Source organism: Eutrigla gurnardus (assembly GCF_963514095.1).
Source record: "Eutrigla gurnardus genome assembly, chromosome: 2".
NCBI classification, from domain to species: Eukaryota; Metazoa; Chordata; class Actinopteri; order Perciformes; family Triglidae; genus Eutrigla; species Eutrigla gurnardus.
The window spans coordinates 1,549,121-1,574,120 of record NC_139916.1 but is presented as its reverse complement, the minus strand read 5'-3'; the positions used below and the strand labels follow the sequence as shown (position 1 = coordinate 1,574,120).

The 25,000-nt window shown below is 45.5% G+C and overlaps 3 protein-coding genes across 6 annotated transcripts in view; all 3 read left to right on the top strand.

Moving 5' to 3' along the window:
* The first annotated feature begins 244 nt into the window (after positions 1 to 244).
* nfatc2b (nuclear factor of activated T cells 2b) lies at positions 245 to 12,626 on the top strand. 2 transcript variants are annotated; one of them, XM_084035968.1, is made up of 10 exons: positions 245 to 617; positions 1,288 to 2,263; positions 2,388 to 2,556; positions 3,024 to 3,226; positions 4,077 to 4,249; positions 4,838 to 4,978; positions 9,030 to 9,085; positions 9,327 to 9,459; positions 10,037 to 10,642; positions 12,481 to 12,626. In XM_084035968.1, exons 1-10 carry the CDS (start codon positions 443 to 445, stop codon positions 12,525 to 12,527), a joined length of 2,679 nt encoding a protein of 892 aa, XP_083892094.1. In that variant the 5' UTR covers positions 245 to 442; the 3' UTR covers positions 12,528 to 12,626. The 2 variants fall into 2 exon arrangements, with proteins under 2 accessions (XP_083892094.1, XP_083892093.1); XM_084035967.1 differs by having other exon boundaries at positions 246 to 617; positions 2,385 to 2,556.
* Positions 12,627 to 13,358: 732 nt separating this feature from the next.
* Positions 13,359 to 16,138, top strand: manbal (mannosidase beta like). 2 transcript variants are annotated; one of them, XM_084036324.1, is made up of 4 exons: positions 13,359 to 13,520; positions 14,400 to 14,598; positions 15,730 to 15,882; positions 15,933 to 16,138. In XM_084036324.1, the coding sequence occupies exons 2-3, from the start codon at positions 14,449 to 14,451 to the stop codon at positions 15,835 to 15,837; spliced, it is 258 nt and encodes an 85-aa protein (XP_083892450.1). In that variant the 5' UTR covers positions 13,359 to 13,520; positions 14,400 to 14,448; the 3' UTR covers positions 15,838 to 15,882; positions 15,933 to 16,138. The 2 variants fall into 2 exon arrangements, with proteins under 2 accessions (XP_083892450.1, XP_083892451.1); XM_084036325.1 differs by lacking the exon at positions 15,933 to 16,138 and having other exon boundaries at positions 14,418 to 14,598; positions 15,730 to 15,866.
* An 888-nt stretch (positions 16,139 to 17,026) lies between these two features.
* LOC311030353 (proto-oncogene tyrosine-protein kinase Src-like) overlaps positions 17,027 to 25,000 on the top strand; it is a 17,110-nt gene continuing 9,136 nt past the window's right edge. For both annotated transcript variants that reach the window (XM_084036054.1, XM_084036053.1), the window contains exons 1-2: positions 17,027 to 17,348; positions 23,193 to 23,474. In XM_084036054.1, coding sequence (XP_083892180.1) covers positions 23,201 to 23,474 — 274 coding nt within the window. In that variant the 5' untranslated portion in view covers positions 17,027 to 17,348; positions 23,193 to 23,200. The remainder of the gene's footprint in view (positions 17,349 to 23,192; positions 23,475 to 25,000) is intronic.

The window sequence follows — 25,000 nt, the reverse complement described above, 5'->3', positions numbered from 1 at the left end:
TTCAAAGTGATGCTCACGTGCAACGTAAACAGGAAGTTAGAACTTTAACATACAGTCTGCTGTGTATTTAACCACCACCCGTTTACATGTCATACAGTGACTCTACAGACTCGCACGGGAGGAAACTGCTACGCACACACGCACACACACGCACACATGCACACTCGCACACACGCACACACACGCCCACCGACACACGCACGCGCGCGCAGGTCCGCGCCTCCTGCCGCTTGTCATCGTCATCGGCGGTGACAGGAAGCCGTCTGTCGCCGCTCGCTGCTTCTCGCGTCGCGGTGTTGGATGTTTTATTTGAGCAGCTGCGACACGTTTCCCATCTTTAGCTTTCTCTGGTTCTCTAGTTATTATTGATCTCATGCAGCTTCTGTTAGTTGGTGAGTTTTAAAGTTATTACTAGAAGAGTGAAACATTCGGAGCTGGAGAGATGACTTCTGGAGGTTTGGGCTTCACCCAGGACCTGGGCCAGGACCTGGGCCAGGACCTAGGTCAGGACCTGGGTCAGGACCTGGGTCAGGACATCAGCCAGGAGGAGTTGGACTTCTCCGACCTGTTTCTCTACAATCCACCTGTGGAGGACTTCCCTGTCAGCTGTGATAAAGGTGTGTACTCTATTATTATAATGTATGCTTTCCAATTATATCATATACTTTTCTTAATATTCTTTATTATTAACATATAAACATGAGGGCGTTGTGTTGTATTTGTGTTGAGCAGTGAGGTATAGTTGCTTTGGGATATCCACCAGTGAGTACTGAGCTGTCAAGTACTGATGTTATACTGTAATCCCCTAAAGGAGGGGGGGTCCAAGGAACAGGAGCACAGGCCGTCTGTATCACACTTTAAATGAGTTCAAATCCACTTCAAAATGTGCTTTGCTTCTTTGCTCGGATGGTTGAGCGTCACTGTACAGAAGGATGTCTGAAGGCTGGATGTCATTTTAAGATGAATTAAAAAACCATCAGACATATTATTTTTAACTTGCAGGAGTATTTTAGTTGTTTTTTTAAATGTGGGATTTTTTTGCCTCTTTACGGAGAAAGAGAGTGAAAGGGGGAGAGATATGGGGATGACCTTGCAGAAAGGGCCGGTTGGATTCAAACCCTGTGGTGAGGACTCGGTACGTGGGCCCGACTCTACCACTGAGCTATCCTGGCGCCCCTGCAGGAGTATTTTATATATTAACATTTATTATATGTCATCTCAGGGAACAAAGAAGTAGTCGTCATGGACGTGTGCACAAATGAATCCTGGCCTTTTTGTTACCGACAGATGCCTCGGGTGCTCTTCCTCAGACCGACACCCGGCCTCCTCTGCTGGTGGTGGACCACCATCACACTGCGTACATCTCCAACCAGCCAGACCCCTCCACTCACAGCACCGCCGCCGCAGGAACCCTGACGGGGCCCGTGTTTGAGTCCCTGGGACTGGCGACCAGACCGGGGACCATCCCGGCTCCCAGCCCCAGGATTGAGATCACCCCGTCGGGTGACTCCCTCAGCTCTCAGACCATGGAGCTGAGCCCCGGCACCAAAGCTCTGGGGGCCTACAGGGAGTGTGTGAGCCCCGCCAGCAGTAACTCTTCCACGGGCTGGCCTGCAGACGCATACTCTCCTCTGGCCTCGCCGTGCGTCTCCCCATCCAACGGGGGCAGCTGTGGCGTCGGCTTGTCTGGCTTAGACCTCTGCCCGGGTCTCCAGGGCATCCACACGTCTTCTGCCCATTCCTCTCCAGGAGCCTCGCCTCGCAACAGCGTCACAGACGAGACCTTCCTCCAGCCCCAGCACCAGCACGCCGCCCCGCCGATCCCCCACCACCAGCGCTCACGCTCCGTCTCACCACACGGGAAGCGCTCCTATGACCAGGCCCACCCGTCTCACGGAGGCACGCCCGTAAAGCAGCGCTCCCGGAGCCCCAGCCCCATCCCCCTGCTCCATGAGCAGCAGGAGTCCTACCACCTCCAGCAGTACCAGGCCCACGCCGAGTTCCAGCCCCAGTGTCAGACCCCCTCCCAGGGCCTGGACGAGATGCTGAGCGGCCTCGGCTCCGGTCTGCCCAGAGTGACCGTGGTGCAGGAGGCTCATGGGCCGGCCCCGAGGCAGGACTGCGTTTATGGAGGAGAGGGGTATGATTGGGCCGTTGGGCAGGAGAGGATGGGCAGGGCAGGAGCCCAGGTCAAGTCTGAAACCTTCTACATGCTCCCAGCTGTGTGGCCTCCTCCTCATCCGGTCCACCACGGAGCTCTCGGGTGTGTTGTTTGTCCTTTCTTATTCATTACTAAACACTTCAAACGTAAGCATTATGAAGTACACCAATATTTTGTCTTGGTTTTCCCCTCTTATTGTCCTGATCTCTCTGCTATTTCCCAGAAGCCTCTCTGTGACTCCACTTCCATCTCTAGAGTGGTCGTTGCCCAGTCAGTTGGGTCAGTACGAGCTTGTCATCCAGCAGGAGCCCAGATCTCACCACAGAGCTCACTATGAGACCGAGGGCAGCCGGGGGGCTGTGAAGACACCCAGCGGAGGGCATCCGGAAGTTCAGGTGCCTTTTTTTGGGGGTGGGGTCAAGAAAGAATCCCATCTGGTTCACTGCCAGTTTGGTAAAAGATAAATGAAGCAGAGGGAGATTGTAAATATAGGAAATTCACCGATAATGTGTTTATGTAAGGCCGACAGGAAAGGGTCAACTGTTAGGACTATTAGGAAAGATACTCTAATAGTTACTAATCAGTGCATTAACATACCTAGAAGTATTGATTCAAGGATCTATTCATTAACTGCTGTGGTCAGTTCATTGAAAAGCAGTGACTGTTTGTTTTCCTGGCATCGATGCACAAACAGACGATGCAAGTCTGTGTTTTTGTGTTCACAGACAGTGATCTGTGAAATCAGGCCCACAGGGGAAGGAAATGTACTTGTTCTCCACAGCCATGGCTGTTAGTGCCATTATAGTTATAATTGAATTGGCTGTGCAGCGTGGATTTAATCGCCTTTGTTTGCCCTCATCAGCTCCGCGGGTACGAGGGCGCCGCCCCTCTGGGGCTGCAGGTCTTCATAGGAACGGCCGACGAGAGGATCCTGAAGCCTCACGCCTTCTATCAGGTCCACCGCATCACGGGCAAGACCGTCACCACGCCCAGCACCGAGAGGACGATGAACGGCACCAAAGTGTTGGAGATCCCTCTGGAGCCCAAGAACCACATGAGGGTGATGTGAGTAGCACAAAGACATGGTGGAACACACGGCTTTACATGCAGGGATCCGTTTAACTCAGAGGTGCTCAAAGTGGGGTCCAAATGATTTGCTATAAATTACAAAAATGTGTCCGTTACTCCCACCCATGTTAACTTTGGGCCAATAGAAACTCTGATGATTGTGACACATGACGTCAGTCTGCCAATCACATTTCACTCCCGCTGCTGCTTTGCTTGAAACCAGCGACGGGAGACCAGAATCATGCATCATGTTTCTTCAGGCCCAGCTGAAGCCACATGTGATTACAAAACACCGTATTTAAGGCTATCATTCTTCAGTCTTGAGAGCGAGGAAAACACGACGGTGAACCTGGCCACAACTTCAGAGAAAGCCCAGAAGGCTTACTGTTTGGTCGCTCAATGGATTTAGTATAAGCTGAATCCTTGTTTCCATCATGAGGGTCCATGGAGAAGGTCCTCCCCTGTAAGGGAACCCTGGTTTACCTGACCGGTCCCATCTGTCTGGGCAGCCTTTTCTTTCTATTTACACTCATGCTGTCCATCACTGCTCATCGCAGCAATAAGGGTTTTTGTGGCGGAAACATAAAATTGCATCACTTCCTGTGTGCCAGAGGGTTTTTCCAAGAAAACGTACCGCACTCTGACGGTTCACAGCAGCAAGAAACAAAAAAAAACACCTGCTTTGATGAAGTTGACGTACGATGAATCACTGAAAAGGTTCTTTTTCCACCACTTCTTTTCTCAAAACCAAACCGGGTCATGATTACATCAGTGGACGACAGCGTTTCAGAGTCTTCTCACAGTCACGAAGCTCCCTGATCTCACGATATTTTATAACATTTCACAGGATCGACTGCGTCGGGATCCTGAAGTTGAGAAATGCAGACATCGAGCTGAGAAACGGCGAGACGGACATCGGACGTAAAAACACGCGTGTGCGTTTGGTGTTCCGTGTCCACGTCCGTCAGCCTGGTGGCCAGCTGGTGTCACTGCAGGCTGCCTCCCATCCCATCGAATGCTGTAAGGATTTAGAAGTTTATTTACACTGCTGTATACAACTGTATCTTTAATAACTTTACACACTTTATTACTGTGACATATGCACGCATCTTCCATGTGCAAAATGAAACCGGTAATTAATAAGCAATGAAACAAACCTTTTATTAAGTGAGTACACTATAGTCATACTTGTTGTTTAGCAGCTTTCAACAACAAGGCAAATCAAAGTGCTTTACATCAAACATTCAAAGCATTGGAAAAACAAGCAATTTAAATAAAATAAATAATAACAACAATTTAAAAGCAATAGAAATGACAGTGCAGTATAAGAATTTTGTAAATTGTATTGTTGACTGAAACGCAGCAGCAAACAGAAAAGTCTTCAGTCTTGATTTAAAAGAGTTGAGATTTTGCAGTTTTCTGGAAGTTTGTTCCAGATATGTATATATAATAAATAACATATTATTATACTTGGTCTGCTATGAGCAGTAACTTGATTTATTGACTCATGTTTAATAATTTAATTGTTGCTTCTGAAGATGTTTCCACATGTTTTATTATTTTGTTCCCTCTGTGGTGTTTCATGGAGCCGTGTCTCTGCTTCCTCAGCCCAGCGCTCGGCTCAGGAGCTGCCTGCAGTGGAGAGGCAGGACGTGGACCGCTGCTCGGTGCTCGGTGGCCGGCAAATGGTCCTCACTGGACAGAACTTCACCTCCGACTCCAGAGTGATCTTCTCTGAGAAGACTCAAAGTGAGGAAAATCAGTGATTCAACTCTCTGCTCGTGTGATATTAGGTCATTTTAATTAGATTTATAGTGTCATATCACAACAGAAGTCATCTCAGGACACTTACCACATCGAGCAGCACTAGAATACGCTCATGATGTTTATCGTTTATCCATTTTCAAACATCACCAGGGGCGTTACATCACCCAGAAAAAACATATATTAATAGGCTTTGAGGCAGAAATCTCGTGCAGCCCAGGCCCTTGGGAACTGCATTTGGTGTTGGTAGTAGTATAGTAGTACTACGAGGTCCACAACATATGATATTGCACTTTAAGAAATAAGTACATGTTTGTTCTCTAGCCAAGAATGAACAATCATATTTGAATCTCTATGAGTTCCCAAAATGTTGAACTTTTCCTTTAACCCGTTCAGCCGTTGGTAGTAGTTGTGTTGATGACTGTTGACCTGTGATTGTTGTGCGTGTGTATATTTGGACTTCAACCGGTCCTCATATCCTGCCTGAGCGTATCTATATCCACCTACTCGTGTAGTATTTGTATTTCCAGAGAATTTGCATATCGCCCAGCAACATCCACTTTCAGTGACGCACGTCTTCTTTCTTCAGCCCCCACTTTTATCTGGAGAACAACACGAGCCATTAGTAAACTTTTACTGTTCAACAGGAGGTGACAGCTCGTATCGATGCATGGATAGTCTCACCTCTGTACGGCTCGCCCTGCCCACACAACATCTTAAATTGCTTGACATGCTTTTGAAAGCAGGATGGGCAGAGTTGACTGCATGTAAAGCCTCCCCGTCGCTTTGCGTGGGCTTTCATGCAACAGGATGTGGTTCGACAGACTGATAAAGATTCAGACCCAGAGCACAAGCTTGGTATGTTGTTGTGTGTGTTTCTTTTTGTCAAAGCGTGGGTAGGAGCCAGAACCAGCAGGTAAAATGGAGGTGGGAATGAAAGCTGCTTTTTTCCACTGTCTGTGTATACAAATATTACACATGCTATACATGCACTCACATAGCTACAATACTTTACAGGTACTATTTACTACATCATCCATGCACCACCGTTCAAAATAATCATTAACAACTGTAATCCTAACTAAATTATTATTATTATTATTATTATTATTATTACTATTATTATTATTACTATTATTATAATTACTATTATTATTATTATCATCATTACTATTATTATTATTATTATCATCATTACTATTATTATTATCATCATTACTATTATACTTATTATTATTATTATCATTACTATTATTATTATTATCATCATTACTATTATTATTATTATTATTATTATCATCATTACTATTATTATTATTATTATTATTATTATTATCATTACTATTATTATTATTATTATTATTATCATTACTACGGGTCTACAGAGTGGGCTCGGCTGCTGCTGTTCTCTGTGGTGTGTGTGTGTGTGTGTGTGTGTGTGTGTGTGTGTGTGTGTGTGTGTGTGTGTGTGTGTGTGTGTGTGTGTGTGGTGAAGCTCATGTCGGCTGTGAGTCGGTACAATGAAATGTAAAAACACAGTGTATCTCTTTCCAAACAGAGAGAAGGAGAAGAGGAGAATATCACAATTACTAATATATAATAATAAGATTAAAAGATTTTAGAGAAATACAATAAACAAATAAATAATAGATGATGGTGATTTGGTTAATTATTACAACAATCAAATAAATAAGAAGAAATGAAAGAAGAGATGACTGGAGAGAAGACAGAACTAGAGGAGAGGAGAGGACAATATAATGATAAGAGAGCAGAACAAACCACCCAAGTCTAGTTGCAAGTAAATAAGAACAATAATGTACCAAACCTCGGCCACGATGTGTTGCCTTCTACACAGTCAACGTTGTGTTAACCCTCTCTGCTGTTACAGTCAGCGTTGTGTTAACCCTCTCTGCTGTCGTTACAGTCAACGTTGTGTTAACCCTCTCTGTCGTTACAGTCAACGTTGTGTTAACCCTCTCTGCTGTCGTTACAGTCAACGTTGTGTTAACCCTCTCTGCTGTTACAGTCAGCGTTGTGTTAACCCTCTCTGCTGTTACAGTCAACGTTGTGTTAACCCTCTCTGTCGTTACAGTCAACGTTGTGTTAACCCTCTCTGCTGTCGTTACAGTCAACGTTGTGTTAACCCTCTCTGCTGTTACAGTCAGCGTTGTGTTAACCCTCTCTGTCGTTACAGTCAACGTTGTGTTAACCCTCTCTGTCGTTACAGTCAACGTTGTGTTAACCCTCTCTGCTGTTACAGTCAGCGTTGTGTTAACCCTCTCTGTCGTTACAGTCAACGTTGTGTTAACCCTCTCTGCTGTCGTTACAGTCAACGTTGTGTTAACCCTCTCTGCTGTTACAGTCAGCGTTGTGTTAACCCTCTCTGCTGTTACAGTCAACGTTGTGTTAACCCTCTCTGCTGTTACAGTCAACGTTGTGTTAACCCTCTCTGTCGTTACAGTCAACGTTGTGTTAACCCTCTCTGCTGTCGTTACAGTCAACGTTGTGTTAACCCTCTCTGCTGTTACAGTCAGCGTTGTGTTAACCCTCTCTGCTTTTACAGTCAACGTTGTGTTAACCCTCTCTGCTGTTACAGTCAACGTTGTGTTAACCCTCTCTGCTGTTACAGTCAACGTTGTGTTAACCCTCTCTGCTGTTACAGTCAACGTTGTGTTAACCCTCTCTGCTTTTACAGTCAACGTTGTGTTAACCCTCTCTGCTGTTACAGTCAACGTTGTGTTAACCCTCTCTGTCGTTACAGTCAGCGTTGTGTTAACCCTCTCTGCTGTTACAGTCAACGTTGTGTTAACCCTCTCTCTGTCGTTACAGTCAACGTTGTGTTAACCCTCTCTCTGTCGTTACAGTCAACGTTGTGTTAACCCTCTCTCTGTCGTTACAGTCAACGTTGTGTTAACCCTCTCTGCTGTCGTTACAGTCAACGTTGTGTTAACCCTCTCTGCTGTTACAGTCAACGTTGTGTTAACCCTCTCTGTCGTTACAGTCAGCGTTGTGTTAACCCTCTCTGCTGTTACAGTCAACGTTGTGTTAACCCTCTCTGCTGTTACAGTCAACGTTGTGTTAACCCTCTCTGCTGTTACAGTCAACGTTGTGTTAACCCTCTCTGCTGTTACAGTCAACGTTGTGTTAACCCTCTCTCTGTCGTTACAGTCAACGTTGTGTTAACCCTCTCTGTCGTTACAGTCAACGTTGTGTTAACCCTCTCTGCTGTCGTTACAGTCAACGTTGTGTTAACCCTCTCTGCTGTTACAGTCAACGTTGTGTTAACCCTCTCTGCTGTTACAGTCAACGTTGCGTTAACCCTCTCTGCTGTTACAGTCAACGTTGTGTTAACCCTCTCTGCTGTTACAGTCAACGTTGTGTTAACCCTCTCTGCTGTTACAGTCAACGTTGTGTTAACCCTCTCTGCTGTTACAGTCAACGTTGTGTTAACCCTCTCTGTCGTTACAGTCAACGTTGTGTTAACCCTCTCTGCTGTTACAGTCAACGTTGTGTTAACCCTCTCTGCTGTTACAGTCAACGTTGTGTTAACCCTCTCTGTCGTTACAGTCAACGTTGTGTTAACCCTCTCTGCCGTTACAGTCAACGTTGTGTTAACCCTCTCTGCCGTTACAGTCAACGTTGTGTTAACCCTCTCTGTCGTTACAGTCAACGTTGTGTTAACCCTCTCTGCTGTTACAGTCAACGTTGTGTTAACCCTCTCTGCTGTTACAGTCAACGTTGTGTTAACCCTCTCTGTCGTTACAGTCAACGTTGTGTTAACCCTCTCTGCTGTTACAGTCAACGTTGTGTTAACCCTCTCTCTGTCGTTACAGTCAACGTTGTGTTAACCCTCTCTCTGCTGTTACAGTCAACGTTGTGTTAACCCTCTCTCTGCTGTTACAGTCAACGTTGTGTTAACCCTCTCTGCTGTTACAGTCAACGTTGTGTTAACCCTCTCTGTCGTTACAGTCAACGTTGTGTTAACCCTCTCTGCTGTTACAGTCAACGTTGTGTTAACCCTCTCTCTGCATTCCAGGTGGGCAGCAGGTCTGGGAGGTGGAGGCCACCGTGGACCGAGACAAAACACAAGCTGTGAGTCCAAGTGTCACATGACCAAAGCACGCAGGCAGCAGCATTTCACCCAAACACGTTCTTAGATACATCATCGATCGCTGAATGAATGTGGTCTATTACTAATCCACAGACACATATTGTTAGAGTTTTATGTTTCTGGTTGTCATGTGAAACACCCAGGCAGGAGCTTATGGCCCACGCCTCTCTGTTTCAACACGACTGTCTATCTGAAGCCAGATCTTTGTCTTTCACCGTGTAGAACATGCTCTTCATCGAGGTCCCTCCGTATCCAAACCAGACCATCTCTCAACCAGCCAAAGTCAACTTCTACGTCGTCAACGGGAAGAAGAAACGCAGCCAGCCTCAGCACTTCATCTACACTCCTGTGATAGGTATAGTATATAGAGATTATGACACTAATGAAAAATAGCATGTTTTATTTAAATGAACCTGCTAACCTGCTTACATGTATAGAACTTAGTATGTATGCACATATTCAGTACTTCTTATTGTAATTTATTCTATTTATTTATTTATGTATTTATTTTCTCAGGTCTTATGTCAGGGAAAAAAACAAAGCAAACTTGTTTTTAATGACATTTACATTTAGGGCATTTAGCAGACACTTTTGTCCAAAGCGACTTACAATAAGTGCATTTGTCAAAAAGAAACCACAACATATCATCGCCGATAAAGTAAGAGCTAAAAATAGAACAGGTGTTAGATCCTCGTAGAGTAAAGTAGTAGCTGTTCAGCAAACATACCTTCAGAACAACAGTGCTATGATCAAAGTGCTAAAGGTAAGAACATGGCAGTGTTTTTTTGAGGGGTGGAGTTGAGTCTGAACAGGTGAGTCTTGGGACTCATTAGCGATGTCATTGTGAGGACTGCTAGTGTTATTTCTGTACGTAGTACATACTGTAGTATGATTCCTCTCACCTTCTGTTTTTGAATATTATTTTACTCTAGCCATTAAAGCAGAGCCGCTGGATGACTACCAGTTGAATCCGTACATCTACTCAGACCACCAGTCCCTGTCTGGCCTGTCCATGAAGTCTCTGTACCATCACCTGGAGCAGGAGACCCCCCCCACCATGTACCACCTGGCCACCGTGGACCCCAGAGCCCACGTGTTGATCCCTGACCCGCTGGACGACCAGCCGCTTTATTACCAGTCCAGAGCCAGCACCCTCACCAGCAGCCCCGGACTGTACCACAACGCTAACCAGCGGTACGGCAGCTGTGGTGCGGCCCTCCTCTCCGGTTCCCTGATGGCCCCCCACCCCACCTCCAGCCCCGGCCACTGTGTCAGTGCCAGAACCCCCGTGGGAACGCTAGGTGAAGCTCCTCGGGTCGGGGATTCACCCGACGCTTATTTGGTATCAAAGCATCAGAGTTTTGTGGCGACAGCAGCGCTGCCGCCGGCAAGGTCACCAGCACCAACATACGTCCAGGGTCAAGCTCAAGGGAAGTCCGGGATCCGGACCAGCTCCGGTGGAGGGAACCATGAGGGTCGAGCTCCAGAGAGGGTCACGGTCAAACAGGAGAACCTCCGCTATGCTTACCTGGAGGACGGTGAGTCATTTTCTTAAACACTCTTTTCTTAAAGTGTCATTTTTGACATACGTTGCTTCTAGCGGCCTCTTTGGTGGGAGATGGAACTGTAGATGAGCCTCTGGGACTCAGAGTTCCTTTAGAAACCCAACAGTGTCTTCTGTATGACGTCAGTTGTGATCCTGGTTTCCCCTCGTTGGCGGTCATTTTGCTTCTTGATGACTTTCCTTCTTCACTTCCATTAGTTTGTTGTTTATTTTTCTTGGACTGGAAGTTGAATGGTCTTCTTTCTCTGTTGATCCTCCATTGTGAGTCAGCAGTAATGAAATTAACCTCAAACACTTTAGACTAGAGGGAGCCCGACTCAGCAGTTGGAAGTTACCGATTTCCCATTACAAGTAAACGCAGCATACCGAAACCTGACACCTTTGCAAGGCGTAAACTTTTCATTTAAGCTCTTGTTTCTTCAACGTTTACATGTTTTACGCCTTCGAGTTTGTCGTTGAAGGCTCATCAGTGAGTGAATATTATGTTGAAATAAACGGGCGATGCATTCAATAAAACAGCCGATCACTGAACCACGCCGCTGAGTTGTAGAAGATCCCACATGAATTGCTTCACCCAAATAAATATAGTATATTCCCAAACGGGGTCAATACACTCAAACAAAAAAGAACCATGCAGACTTGTCTGAGAGGTAATTGTGGTCCGGTCTGCAAAATGCACACACAAGCACATTGCAACGCTTGCAAATCCTGCGTTGTGGTTTGGTGTTGGGCCTTTTCGATCCACTTTCCTCTCTCAGTCTCACTCAGCCGACCGAGAACACTCTCTCCTCTGTTACACGCTGCATGCACGAGCTCGGCCTCCTTTTAAATACATCTGATACACCTTTCTATGAAGGTCATGTATATAATGCATTAAAAGAACATTTATAACACATTCATGAGGCTTTATTAAAGTCGTTAGACACCTTATAACAAGGTTTATAACGTATTATAAGTGGTGGACATAAAAAGCACATAAAAGCAACGCGTTGATGAAGTGAGAGACAGAACAAGTGTGATGGAAAACAGAAACAGGAAGTTTCCTGTTAAGGCAAATACATGCAGACGAACGTGCAGCGATGCCCTTCGTTCTGGTCTCCGGTCCAGACCTAGACCGGGTGCTAGAGAGAGTTAACAAGGCCACAACAATCTGTTTTACTGAGCATCAGCAGCACATTGACAAAAAATATTATATGTATTCATATTCTCTCTGTCAAAGGAGTTTGTTAGGAAACACATGGTTGATTCAGAGGTTGCAAGGCATTATGGGTGTGAACGTGTGTAATTCGATCCATTTCTGGGGGGGGACACCCTGGTGGCTTATACCACAGACCACAACGTCCCAGGTTCAGGTCCTGCTTGAGGGTCCTTTGTTGATTCTCTAATAAAAGCAGAAATGCTCCTGAAAATCTGACTCTGGTGACACCTGCTGGTCGTTTTGAGTACAGACGACTATTGCTGAGCACATGTTGCATCAAACGGGCAACAGGTTGCAAGAGGCAAAATACCCAATGATTTAAATGTTTATTATTTACTTTTATTCAATTAAATAAAAACAACATCAGAAGCAGTTTTTTTTGCCAAGGAGGTTTGCACATAAAATGGATTTGTCTTAATGCATAATTAAGTGCAGTGCAAATTTACAATGGAGAATATCGGAAAATATTGAAAAAATACAGACATTTTTTAAGAATTTTGTACCTGAATGTTAAGAAATGGACCCAGGATGTGAAAAAGTTGCCAGTTTGAATGTGTACATTTCTAACAACATGGTTGTGAATACTAAAGTTGCCTGTTTTAAATGTTTTACAGTGAATGACATCATAAGAAGAGACATGATAGGCCACAGCGGAGAGTGATCTTGCAGCAGCCTGATTCACACCAGATGAAGCATCATATGTTAAATATAAAATCAGGATTCTCTTGGGGGAAACTTGTAATTGTAAGAATTGCAATTTTTTTTAAAAACCCACAGGCCTACATGTTGTCTTTATACTTTGTGTCCTTTATGTTAACCAATCTGTGTTCATTTATTTGTACAATTGCTCTTTGTAAGCATGTCTAAAATATTTTATATTAAATAAATTTATACGAGTTATGGACTGAAGAATAAATCATTTATGCTTAACACACAAACCTTTCTAATAAAACGTCCTTTGTCTTTGACAATCATATCAAATTTCAGTAATATGACATCATATTTCAGCCACCGTTATTAAGTTCATTTAATATATATATATATATATATATATATATATATATATATATATATATATATATATATATATAATATACAAAGTACGAAAACAAACTGGTCTTAAAAGTTAAAAGTAACTAAAGCTATTATATAAATGTAATAATAATTATTATTATTATAATTAAATGTAGCATCGGAGTGAAAAGTACTTTATAGATGGAAATACTACATCTGGACGGTAAATACAATTAAAATGTAAAATGTTTTGAACACTTTCCTCAAAAAAGCCTGAAACACCTAAATATACCTATATATATATTTAGGTATATTTAGGTGTTTCATATATATATATATATATATATATATTTAGGTATATTTATGTGTTTCATATATATATATATATATATATATATATAATAATTAAAATGAAAATCCTAAAACGCTAGAGGGCAACATTTTCAAAACGACTATTCACTCAGGTCGGAAGTGGATCACAGGTTTTGACGTCACTTCCGATAAACGAATGTTGTTTTTTATTCCTGACTTTGTGAGAGTAACGTTTGTGTGTTTCATCGCTGTGCTGTTATTTTCATGTTAACATCCGTGTAACGACGGCAGGCGCGTGACTTAGGAGCGTGACGTATCCCCGACAAAGGTGAGTTTACGCACACACACGTACCGGTATGTCCGATTTGAGCTAACGTTAGCGTTAGCTTGCTAACGTTTGAGCTAGCCTAGCCTAGCCGCGGACGTTTCTCTCCATAATAGCACACACAGATGTTTAATTCTATCATAATTAGTCAGCTGACGTAGATGACGTCATCTCCATTCTGTCTGGAACCGCATGAAACAACCCCAGACACCACTTTTTGTGTATACTTTTTAATAATAATTATTATTTATTAAAAACAACGTTGTGCTCAAAGGTTAAATTTGAATTTGAAGCAGACTCTTGTGTCTTTTTCATGTGAAGGAATAAATAGTATAGCATGTTTTATTGAGCCTTGTTTTATAAAACGAGTCCGACTTGAATATTGAATGTTTCTACTGTTATTGTTTTTATTAATTGTTTCATCAGTCATTCAATCCATAGAGCAAAGACATGTTAGTAAACACCGACCCAGTACAAAATCAAAAACAGAAAATAAATACATCGCTAAATAAATGAGTAATAATACCGAAGTAGCATGTAAAACCAAAAAATGAAAAAGCTAACAAAAAATAACTTGCAGTAGTCATTCATTTATTTATTTCAAGATGCACAATAAGACATTAATCTTGATGCATTATGCCAGGTTGTAGCAAATTGCTATTTTGCGACAGTCGTCCATACAGGGCAGGTTGATGGAAAAATAGCCTATGAGTTAGTATAGAAAGGAGTAGATAAATAAAAGAACAAAGCAAAAAGACGATAGTAAACAGTGTGTGTGTGTGTGTGTGTATATATATATATATATATATATATATATATATATATATATATATAACCTCACATAAACCCAGCCTTGTTTTTAATATTTGTTCTTCCTGTCAGACGAGGAGTTTTGCACAGAGAGGCGAGTGGGGAAACCAGCAGCAGCATCATGTCTGTGGAGGTGGACCTGTCCCCCCCAGACGTCCCCGAGCCCACCTTCCTAGAAAGCCTGCTGCGTTACGGCCTCTTCCTGGGGGCCATCTTCCAGCTCATCTGCATCCTGGCCGTCATCCTGCCCATTTCCAAGTCACATGAGCAGGTTGGGAGGAGCATATTAATTTATCTGTCTCACACACTGAGCAATTCATATTCTGCCGTTTCCCTTCACACAGTGACCTCAAATAAAAAATACGAGTAAAGAAGAAGAAGTATTAACAGTCAGTTTAGCAGCAATATTTAATACTAATAATAATAGTAATGCATTTTATTTGTATAGTGCTTTTAAAAGTTCTCATAGACACTTGGATGTTTGTATGGATCTGAAGTTATGGATATAAATATAAAAGGCTATTGTGGCTGAAGTACCGGGTTGGTTCTGTTCCGGTACCACAGAGAGGAGAGTGTTCTGGCTCGGAGGAACACAGATCAATGGGGAACCAGACTTTGATATATTTAAATATATATATATATATATATATATACACACTGGAGCCATGCAACATAATGCTCTATGGTGGCTTCTGGTATCAAAATATACACTCAAACATTGGCAGTGTGATAGTTTAACTATGAAAATGGTTTAATTAAAACCTTTTTTCCATCTTGCTTGAAAGACCTTCAGGTTCTGCAATGACACCGTTGTAGAAAATAAATCTGGCAGAATGTTAGCGTCTGTGAAACAGAGAGAAATCAGACATCAGTGAGAAAGACGAGTGCAGAGTATCTTACATTTGAATGTCCACGAAGACCGACCAAGAGGGACTCCCACAATAATCCACAGTAACGACTGGCAGGAGAGATTATTTATAGACGAGCAATTAAATCCACTGTCTAATTATTCTATTTTCAGACACTGTCATCAGATGCAGTGATTACTCTCCACAGCAGGCTGCTGTCATTCTGCGTTTACAGCGCTGACAACGGGAAAGTCTTAAAACCTGTCTGAATTTCTTTTGTTTGGTTTGTGTATTTGTGCTCCGAAACTCTGGGAATTTCATTCAACCGTTAGTTTCATCGGGATGAGTCTGAGTTATCTGGCATGAAGGAGAAACTGCTTCACTAGCATGTATTTATTGTAAAAAACACAAGATTTACACCGGTGTGTGTGAGCGTCAGACGGCAAAAACATCCAAACGCATCTTTAAAACACTGACAAACTGTTTACACTATATTCAAAATGGCTTTGGTGATTTATTTTGAAATTCTAATGCTTCCTGTGTTTCCTCCACAGGAGGTCGAGTCCACTGACGGCAAAGCCATCGAACAGATGAAGAAACCGAAAGGACCGACGCCGCCGATACGCCAGAAACCAAAGAAAGAGAGCAAAAAGAAGCGATAACGTGTGTGTCATCATTAGCATTTACCATTAAAATGAACACTACAGGTGTATACACTAATGTCACGTGACCTTTACCATTAAAATGAACACTACAGGTGTATACACTAATGTCACCTGACCTTGAACTGCGTGACCTTCACCCTCATTACAAAGAGCAACTCGTCAGGACTGTTTGCTGATTATTTATCCAGCTACGTTGTTTTATTGGTCATTTTGTGTAGCAGTTATTTTTCTTTTATCATTGAATATCATTGAATTGTGTTTGGGCTTCAACATCCAAAATAAATACTTTACATAGTCATTTCTCCTGGCTGTTTATATTTATTGCAACATTTCTGTTGTGAATGAGTCAGATTGAGATCATGTCTTTTATTTCCCTCTTTTGAATGGCAGAATACACCATGACTTCCTTTATTATTTTTATGGCACTGGAGCAGCTGGTTTCACTGCAGGTTATGTATATTTAATCCATTATTCTAATGTTATAAATATGTATTTAAAAATTAATAATATATATATATTTATGATGGGGGTGTGTGTATATGTGTGTATATATGTATGTGTGTATATATATATATATATACATATATATATATATATATATATATATATATATGCAGGTATGTTCTCAAAATCTCAAATACCAGACTGAAAGATAATTGGATTTGTGTTTTGGGGCAGCCGGGGTCGGTTTTTACGTTAAATAACACTAAATATAAATCTTTGTACTTATTTGAGTGATGTCAAGTAATCGAAATTATTTCCTGAACATTTTTTCAGCGTTACCATGAAGTAGTGTTCAGAAAGTAGTTCCGACCCTCCGCTGTGATTGACTAACTTTATACACCTGTACGGTTCACTGTTGGGATTAATGCGCCGACCCTAAATTGGGTCGCTAAGCAACCGGCTCTGCTAGCTAGCATCGAAGCTAACGTCATACTGTATGATACGTAAGAGTGTGTTATATTTTATTTACAGAACAAAACCTTTCAGTCGTGTCTTATTATTTTGAATTAAAGCTAAACGAAGCTGGTCTCGTGTCCTGCCTGCTCGAGGAACGCAACTAGCGCGGCGTCGAGCTACGCAGCACGTCGTGAATCCGGCGTCGCTGCGTAGACAGCGTAACAATCTAGTGCGCTCTCGCGCGCCCGCCGTCGGTGATGCACTACCCCGTGCCTTCCCCCCGCGCGAGGCATGTCTCGTCCGCTCCGCGCCGCCGCCTCGCGTGAATCCACCGGCCCGTCGAGCTGAACGAGGCCGCTCCACCGTAGCGGGACCGCGGTGTTCGTCCGGTCCGGCCCCGCCGCTGTGCCCTCTGCTCCCGGAGACAAGCCCCCCGTCATGACCTCCCCTCTCCGCGGTTCTCCTGCCGATTCTCGCTGAATGGGATCCGGCTCCGAGGTTTCCACAGCAACTGGCAACCCGCTTCCAGTGTATCTAATGAGGACGGCCACCGGGATTTAACGCCGGTACTCTGATTTATTCCTTGTTTGGAGGAGACTCGACCAGAGGTGAGTTAATTAGAGGAGCTGTGAATGGTGAGTGACGTCCGGGAGGGGGGGTTGTTGCTGCTCGTGTGCCCCCACGGTGCTGCGTCCACTCCGCTTGTATTTCATTGTTTTACGGGGCCGTTCATGTGAGCCAGGGCTCCGGTGGTGACGGTTCACCCCCCGGTGTAAATGCGCACCGTGTGTGTGCTAACGGCACATCTCCTCGACGCTAAAGATCGCTCCGCTGAAACGCAGTAAAACGTAAGAAAAAGAAAAAAAGAGTCAACAATCGCGTCGAAATTCAAAATGGAGCTGTAGCGGCACCTGTTTTGATTCATCAGGCCGCATACGCGCTGTGTGTGTGTGTGTGTGCGCGCGCTCCGAAGCCCAGCACGAGCACGAGCAGCGTTGTCGCCTTTTATTCCCATGTTCCCATTCACAAATCCGCCTTTACGGGTCTAATGTGGACCCGTTTGTCAAACACTGGCTATTAATTATAATTGTATTAATTATTATGATTATTATGAATCCACATCCGGCCCGGAGCAGAGGCGTTATCATCCTGACAGCTGCTGCTCCCAGGCAGGGCCACCCCGCCCCTCCTTCCTCGGAGCAGCTTTGCTGACAACTGGTGTTTAATCCCGTGGAAATAGAATTTTAATTACGAGGCTAATCTATTTACTGTCTTGTGTTTTGGTTGGGTGTTTGGACGCCTTCCAGCTCGTTTACATGAGGATTCAGGTCTGCTACCAAAAACACAACAACAACAAATAGAAATGAGACTCACAGACTCACCGCTAACAGTGGAGATGCTATATGTGCTAGCATAACATAACATAAAAATAATAACTAATGAGGGTTGTTGAATGATTTTCAAATCAAATTTTACAAGCTGAGGGTCAAAATACATAATGTTAGCTTTTACAGGGCCTGAGGTTGGTCTTCACTTTGCTGGACTGACTAAAGATTACTTTCAGTATTGATCTACTTTGTTTATTGAACATTTCTATCTGAAGTTATCTCTGTACGTCAAAACACAAAGATTTTTAATTTACAGGCACAAAAGACTAAGAAAACTAGAAAATGTTTCTGAATGCTGAATTATTTGCTCATTTTTAAATATTTTGCTTAAAGAACGATCAAAATTGATGCTGATTGTTTCTCTGATTATTTAATTGATGAATCGCCTACATTTTGCAGCCCGTTGTCTTTAATTGTGTGTCTTCCTCTGTTTGTCACCGAGGAAGAGGAAGAGCCAGGACACAGTTACAGAGTGAGATGATGTGGGAAAGATAACGGAGAATATATCATCCTCCTGAGACTCCATGGTTCTGTGAGGATTCAGATCTGTGTGGCTGTTAGGGAGGACACGGACGCTAACGCGCACACTTCCGGTTGTTTTGATCTTGAGGAAGCATCGTTGCCCTCCCTCCCTCCTTCCTCCCTCCCTCCTCCCCCTCCCTCGCTGCTCCCCCCCTCCCTCGCTGCTCCCCCCCCTCCCTCGCTGCTCCCCCTCCCTCGCTGCTCCTCCCCTCCCTCGCTGCTCCCCCCTCCCTCGCTGCTCCCCCCTCCCTCGCTGCTCCCCCTCCCTCGCTGCTCCCCCCTCCCTCGCTGCTCCTCCCTGGGGCAAACTGTAATTTTCCCATTCGACTGAAACACTGGCTCCTCTCTGGAGCACAGCGGCTTCTACGTACCAGAGACCAGTACGTACCAGAGACCAGTAGGTTCCAGAGACCAGAACGTACCAGAGACCAGTAGGTACCAGAGACCAGAACGTACTGTAAACCAGTAGGTACCAGAGACCAGAACGTACTGTAAACCAGAACGTACTGTAAACCAGTAGGTACCAGAGACCAGAACGTACTGTAAACCAGTAGCTACCAGAGACCAGAACGTACTGTAAACCAGTAGGTACCAGAGACCAGAACGTACTGTAAACCAGTACGTACCAGAGACCAGTAGGTACCAGAGACCAGAACGTACTGTAAACCAGTAGGTACCAGAGACCAGAACGTACTGTAAACCAGTAGGTACCAGAGACCAGAACGTACTGTAAACCAGTACGTACCAGAGACCAGAACGTACTGTAAACCAGTAGGTACCAGAGACCAGAATGTACTGTAAACCAGTAGGTACCAGAGACCAGTAGGTACCAGAGACCAGAACGTACTGTAAACCAGTACGTACCAGAGACCAGTAGGTACCAGAGACCAGAACGTACTGTAAACCAGTAGGTACCAGAGACCAGTAGGTACCAGAGACCAGAACGTATTGTAAACCAGTAGGTACCAGAGACCAGAACGTACTGTAAACCAGTAGGTACCAGAGACCAGAACGTATTGTAAACCAGTAGGTACCAGAGACTAGAACGTACTGTAAACCAGTAGGTACCAGAGACCAGTAGGTACCAGAGACCAGAACGTACTGTAAACCAGTAGGTACCAGAGACCAGAACATACTGTAAACCAGTAGGTACCAGAGACCAGTACGTACCAGAGACCAGTAGGTACCAGAGACCAGAACGTATTGTAAACCAGTAGATACCAGAGACTAGAACATACTGTAAACCAGTAGGTACCAGAGACCAGTAGGTACCAGAGACCAGAACGTACTGTAAACCAGTAGGTACCAGAGACCAGAACATACTGTAAACCAGTAGGTACCAGAGACCAGTACGTACCAGAGACCAGTAGGTACCAGAGACCAGAACGTATTGTAAACCAGTAGATACCAGAGACTAGAACGTACTGTAAACCAGTAGGTACCAGAGACCAGTAGGTACCAGAGACCAGAACGTACTGTAAACCAGTAGGTACCAAAGACCAGAACATACTGTAAACCAGTAGGTACCAGAGACCAGTACGTACCAGAGACCAGTAGGTACCAGAGACCAGAACGTATTGTAAACCAGTAGATACCAGAGACTAGAATGTACTGTAAACCAGTAGGTACCAGAGACCAGTAGGTACCAGAGACCAGAACGTACTGTAAACCAGTAGGTACCAGAGACCAGTAGGTACCAGAGACCAGAACGTACTGTAAACCAGTACGTACCAGAGACCAGAACGTACTGTAAACCAGTAGGTACCAGAGACCAGAACGTACTGTAAACCAGTAGGTACCAGAGACCATAATGTACTGTAAACCAGTAGGTACCAGAGACCAGTAGGTACCAGAGACCAGAACGTACTGTAAACCAGTAGGTACCAGAGACCAGTACGTACCAGAGACCAGTAGGTACCAGAGACCAGAACGTATTGTAAACCAGTAGATACCAGAGACTAGAACGTACTGTAAACCAGTAGGTACCAGAGACCAGTACGTACCAGAGACCAGAACGTATTGTAAACCAGTAGATACCAGAGACTAGAACGTACTGTAAACCAGTAGGTACCAGAGACCAGTACGACTAATTCAACAATGATTCAGCAGATAATTGGAAGGCCTGAAGTAAAAACAGGTTTGTTTGGGCATGCTGACCCTTGACCTTTTGGTTTCTGTGAAGAGAAACCTTCCTGACACGACTTCGTGGAACGGACTCTGTCTTCCTCTCAGAAGCTGTCTGAGGCCTCAGCTGTTGACTTAGTCAAACCAAGTGGGTGTAGATCCACTTTGGGAGCGGTTCCCTCCTCGTATCCCCTGACAACGGGTCCTTGTTGGGCCTCGGTGGAGGGACTATGAATCTATCAGACTCCAAACTGAAATCTCGTCCACGCCGCTCCCACCTTCCGTTCGGCCGCTACGGAGCAAAGAAACTTTAAATGTGATATTGACGTTTGAAGAGCGGTCGTCTTGTTTGTAAATTTGTTGTGAAGGAAGTCGTGAACCGGTTCATTTCCGGTGGAAAGCTCGTACCCACGGACACGTACTCGAGTCGAGTGGCTCCGACCTTCCGTCCGGACGCCACGGTGAAAGGAAACGTTAACTGAAGTGTAAAAAACCCACCAAGTGTTGCTGATCCTCCTTTGAGAATATCTCTGTCTGCTGGTCTTTAATGGAAGATTAGAAATGACGGCGTGAGTTTACTGGCTGGGGTGATGGCCACTCCATTATTCGGCCCACGTACGGAGACGGGTTCATATCTCTGAGACGGTGGCCGGTGATGAATGTGATGAGGATATTGAAGTGCTCTTGAAGTCCCGTTACGGTTGTGAGCTTCTGTTTGACGTGATTCCAGTCTTTCAAATCTGCTTTTTTTAGGATGCGTTTATTGTTGCTTTAAACCACGCGTTAACAGAAATATACTTTTACAGCACATTCATTCCAGACAGTCATTATTATTATTATTATTCTTTTGGTCCTGTATGGCCAGGTGCAAGGCACAAATAGTTTATTTTGGAATAAGATTTGGATTTGTGTCCTGGGAAGGTGGAGAGTCTTGTCCAGTAATCTCCTTCATCTCCCCTCCTCCTCCTTTTATATCTAAACGTCGGTCACATGGTGGCGTTCTGACAGATTACCCCTGTGTTTCTTGATATCGGAGCGCTCTGACACCATATTAGGAGACGCCATGAGGCTCAGCTACACTGCTAGCTCTGTTGTTTACGTACGCGTGCTCCGAGGCTTTCAAGGGTGCTCTGGAGTTTGCAGCGTCCTGCAGAGAACCAGAGGACAGGGACTCTGAGAGGACAGGATCTCTAAGAGGACAGGGACTCTGAGAGGACAGGGACTCTGAGAGGACAGGATCTCTGAGAGGACAGGATCTCTGAGAGGACAGGATCTCTGAGAGGACAGGGACTCTGAGAGGACAGGATCTCTGAGAGGACAGGGACTCTGAGAGGACAGGGACTCTGAGAGGACAGGATCTCTGAGAGGACAGGGACTCTGAGAGGACAGGGACTCTCAGAGTGCAGGGCTGCCAGTGCTGGTCCAGGATCGTTGCCTCACTTTATCAGCATGATTGCTCAGTTTTCCTAATTGAAGTAGTACTAGTAGTAGTAGTAGTAGTAGTAGTAGTAGAAGTAGTACTACGCAGTGCATCCTGCAGCTCATTCACCTTTCAGGTTTTAGTCGTCTCTAATAGTAACGTGCATCCTTCAAAATGTAAGAACTACTCTCCAATTTAGAAATGTTACCTTTTAGATATTATTATCTAACTCTGAACCACACACACACACACACACACAGCGAGGTCCTTCCATATCTTGGAGATTTCCTGATACCTGTGTAATTATGTCACACGGCGACCTCCCACTCCGTTCTGTTTCCAGCAGCTCGTCTGTCAGATTCACACCGCCGTACGGCAGACGGGATGTGAGACGCCACCGTGGTCGGTGTTGGTGTGGTAGAGCCTTGTTTCCCAGAGCAGCTGCTCACACACACACACACACACACTAGTCTGGATCTGTCTACACACAGAGGGACAAGGCTGTTTCCTGTGCGTTTGTCTGTTTCAGCCTGAAATAGCCGGTCTCACGGTGAGTCACTGCGGCGCCCCGAGGACTCGCTCCCTCAACACTTCTGACTGTCTGAGCATGTTTGTCTTTGTCTGAACCTCCTACTCCTCCTGGAGGAGGAGGAGGAGGAACGGCGTCGTTGTTTACCTGCAGGAGGTCCTCCTCGCCAGCGTTCGTCCTCATCTCTGCTGCTTTGTTTGTCTTCTAGATGCTTATTGATTCCGAGCAGATTGAATCAAAAGATAGGGATGACCTTGGATGTGTGTGTGAGTGTGTGTTAGTGTGTGTGTGTGTGTGTGTGTGTGAGTGTCAAAGTGTCCTGTTCCCCAGGTGTCAGCGTGCTAATTGGTTGTAACTGAACCTGGATCAGCTCCGAGGATCCTCTGATTGTTTAATTGATTATGTTTTGGGGATGCCACACATAAAAGAGACGACTCATGCTGACTCATCATTGGGCCTCTCTCCCCAGGTCTGCACATGGGGGCGGGCAAGAGCAAGCCCAAGGAGCCGGGTCAGCGCTCCATGAGCCTGGACGGCCCCATCAACACCGGCTCAGACAGCAGCCACTTCCACCACCGGGGCCCCGCCCAGCAGACCCAGACCCCCAACAGGAGCCCTGCGGTCGGGACGGGCCGGCGGGGCCACCAGGGCCAACACCAGCTGGCCCCGACCAACACGCCGGAGCTCACTCTGTTTGGGGGCGTGGACCACACGGGGACCATCACCTCGCCTCAGAGGGGACCGCTGTCAGGTAGGGGTAGTCTGGCAGGTAGGGGTAGTCTGGCAGGTAGGGGTAGTCTGTCAGGTAGGGGACCTCTGTCAGGTAGGGGTAGTCTGTCAGGTAGGGGTAGTCTGGCAGGTAGGGGTAGTCTGTCAGGTAGGGGTAGTCTGTCAGGTAGGGGACCGCTGTCAGGTAGGGGTAGTCTGTCAGGTAGGGGTAGTCTGTCAGGTAGGGGACCGCTGTCAGGTAGGGGTAGTCTGGCAGGTAGGGGTAGTCTGTCAGGTAGGGGACCTCTGTCAGGTAGGGGTAGTCTGGCAGGTAGGGGTAGTCTGTCAGGTAGGGGTAGTCTGTCAGGTAGGGGACCTCTGTCATGTAGGGGACCTCTGTCAGGTAGGGGACTGCTGTCAGGTAGGGGTAGTCTGTCAGGTAGGGGTAGTCTGGCAGGTAGGGGTAGTCTGGCAGGTAGGGGTAGTCTGTCAGGTAGGTGACCTCTGTCAGGTAGGGGTAGTCTGTCAGGTAGGGGTAGTCTGTCAGGTAGGGGACCTCTGTCAGGTAGGGGTAGTCTGTCAGGTACGGGTAGTCTGTCAGGTAGGGGTAGTCTGTCAGGTAGGTGACCTCTGTCAGGTAGGGGACCTCTGTCAGGTAGGGGTAGTTTGTCAGGTAGGGGACCTCTGTCAGGTAGGGGTAGTCTGTCAGGTACGGGTAGTCTGTCAGGTAGGGGACCGATGTCAGGTAGGGGACCTCTGTCATGTAGGGGACCTCTGTCAGGTAGGGGTAGTTTGTCAGGTAGGGGACCTCTGTCATGTAGGGGACCTCTGTCAGGTAGGGGTAGTTTGTCATGTAGGGGACCTCTGTCAGTTAGGGGTAGTTTGCAGGTAGGGGACCGATGTCAGGTAGGGGTAGTCTGTCAGGTAGGGGTAGTCTGTCAGGTAGGGGACCTCTGTCATGTAGGGGACCGCTGTCAGGTAGGGGTAGTCTGTCAGGTAGGGGACCGATGTCAGGTAGGGGGACCGATGTCAGGTAGGGGTAGTCTGTCAGGTAGGGGACCTCTGTCAGGTAGGGGTAGTCTGTCAGGTAGGGGACCTCTGTCAGGTAGGGGTAGTCTGTCAGGTAGGGGTAGTCTGTCAGGTAGGGGTAGTCTGTCAGGTAGGGGACCTCTGTCAGGTAGGGGTAGTCTGTCAGGTAGGGGGACCGATGTCAGGTAGGGGGACCGATGTCAGATTTATTGCTGAGTCAGCCGAGCTGGCCCTGACTCGCATTAAGATCACAAGAGTCCTGAAAAAATATCTATAAAAGTGATTCACGATGAGTCATATGTCCACAGAGTTTCTTTCCGCCAGCATCATCTGTCAGACATAAAACCTGGTCTTGGACTCCAGGCGGTCCAGGTTCTCATCACGTTAGGCTGCGGCGGGTCTAGACCGGCCAGATGGTTTGGGTTCATGTTGCTCCGTCCGGAGATCAGCTGGTTTGTCTGCCTCCTTCTGTGCATCTAATGAGCCGATCGATGAGTTTATATCGCTGGGTCATTAGAAGGAAACAGAGCGGCGACCTTC

Excerpts from the sequence above, each read along its gene's own strand:
- nfatc2b (XM_084035967.1), top strand. The coding sequence starts at position 443 with ATGACTTCTGGAGGTTTGGGCTTCACCCAGGACCTGGGCCAGGACCTG. Across the intron at positions 3,227-4,076 it reads AAGAACCACATGAGGGTGAT|GATCGACTGCGTCGGGATCC; the intron begins GTGAGTAGCACA and ends AACATTTCACAG. Across the intron at positions 9,460-10,036 it reads CATCTACACTCCTGTGATAG|CCATTAAAGCAGAGCCGCTG; the intron begins GTATAGTATATA and ends ATTTTACTCTAG.
- manbal (XM_084036324.1), top strand. The coding sequence starts at position 14,449 with ATGTCTGTGGAGGTGGACCTGTCCCCCCCAGACGTCCCCGAGCCCACC. Across the intron at positions 14,599-15,729 it reads TTTCCAAGTCACATGAGCAG|GAGGTCGAGTCCACTGACGG; the intron begins GTTGGGAGGAGC and ends TTTCCTCCACAG.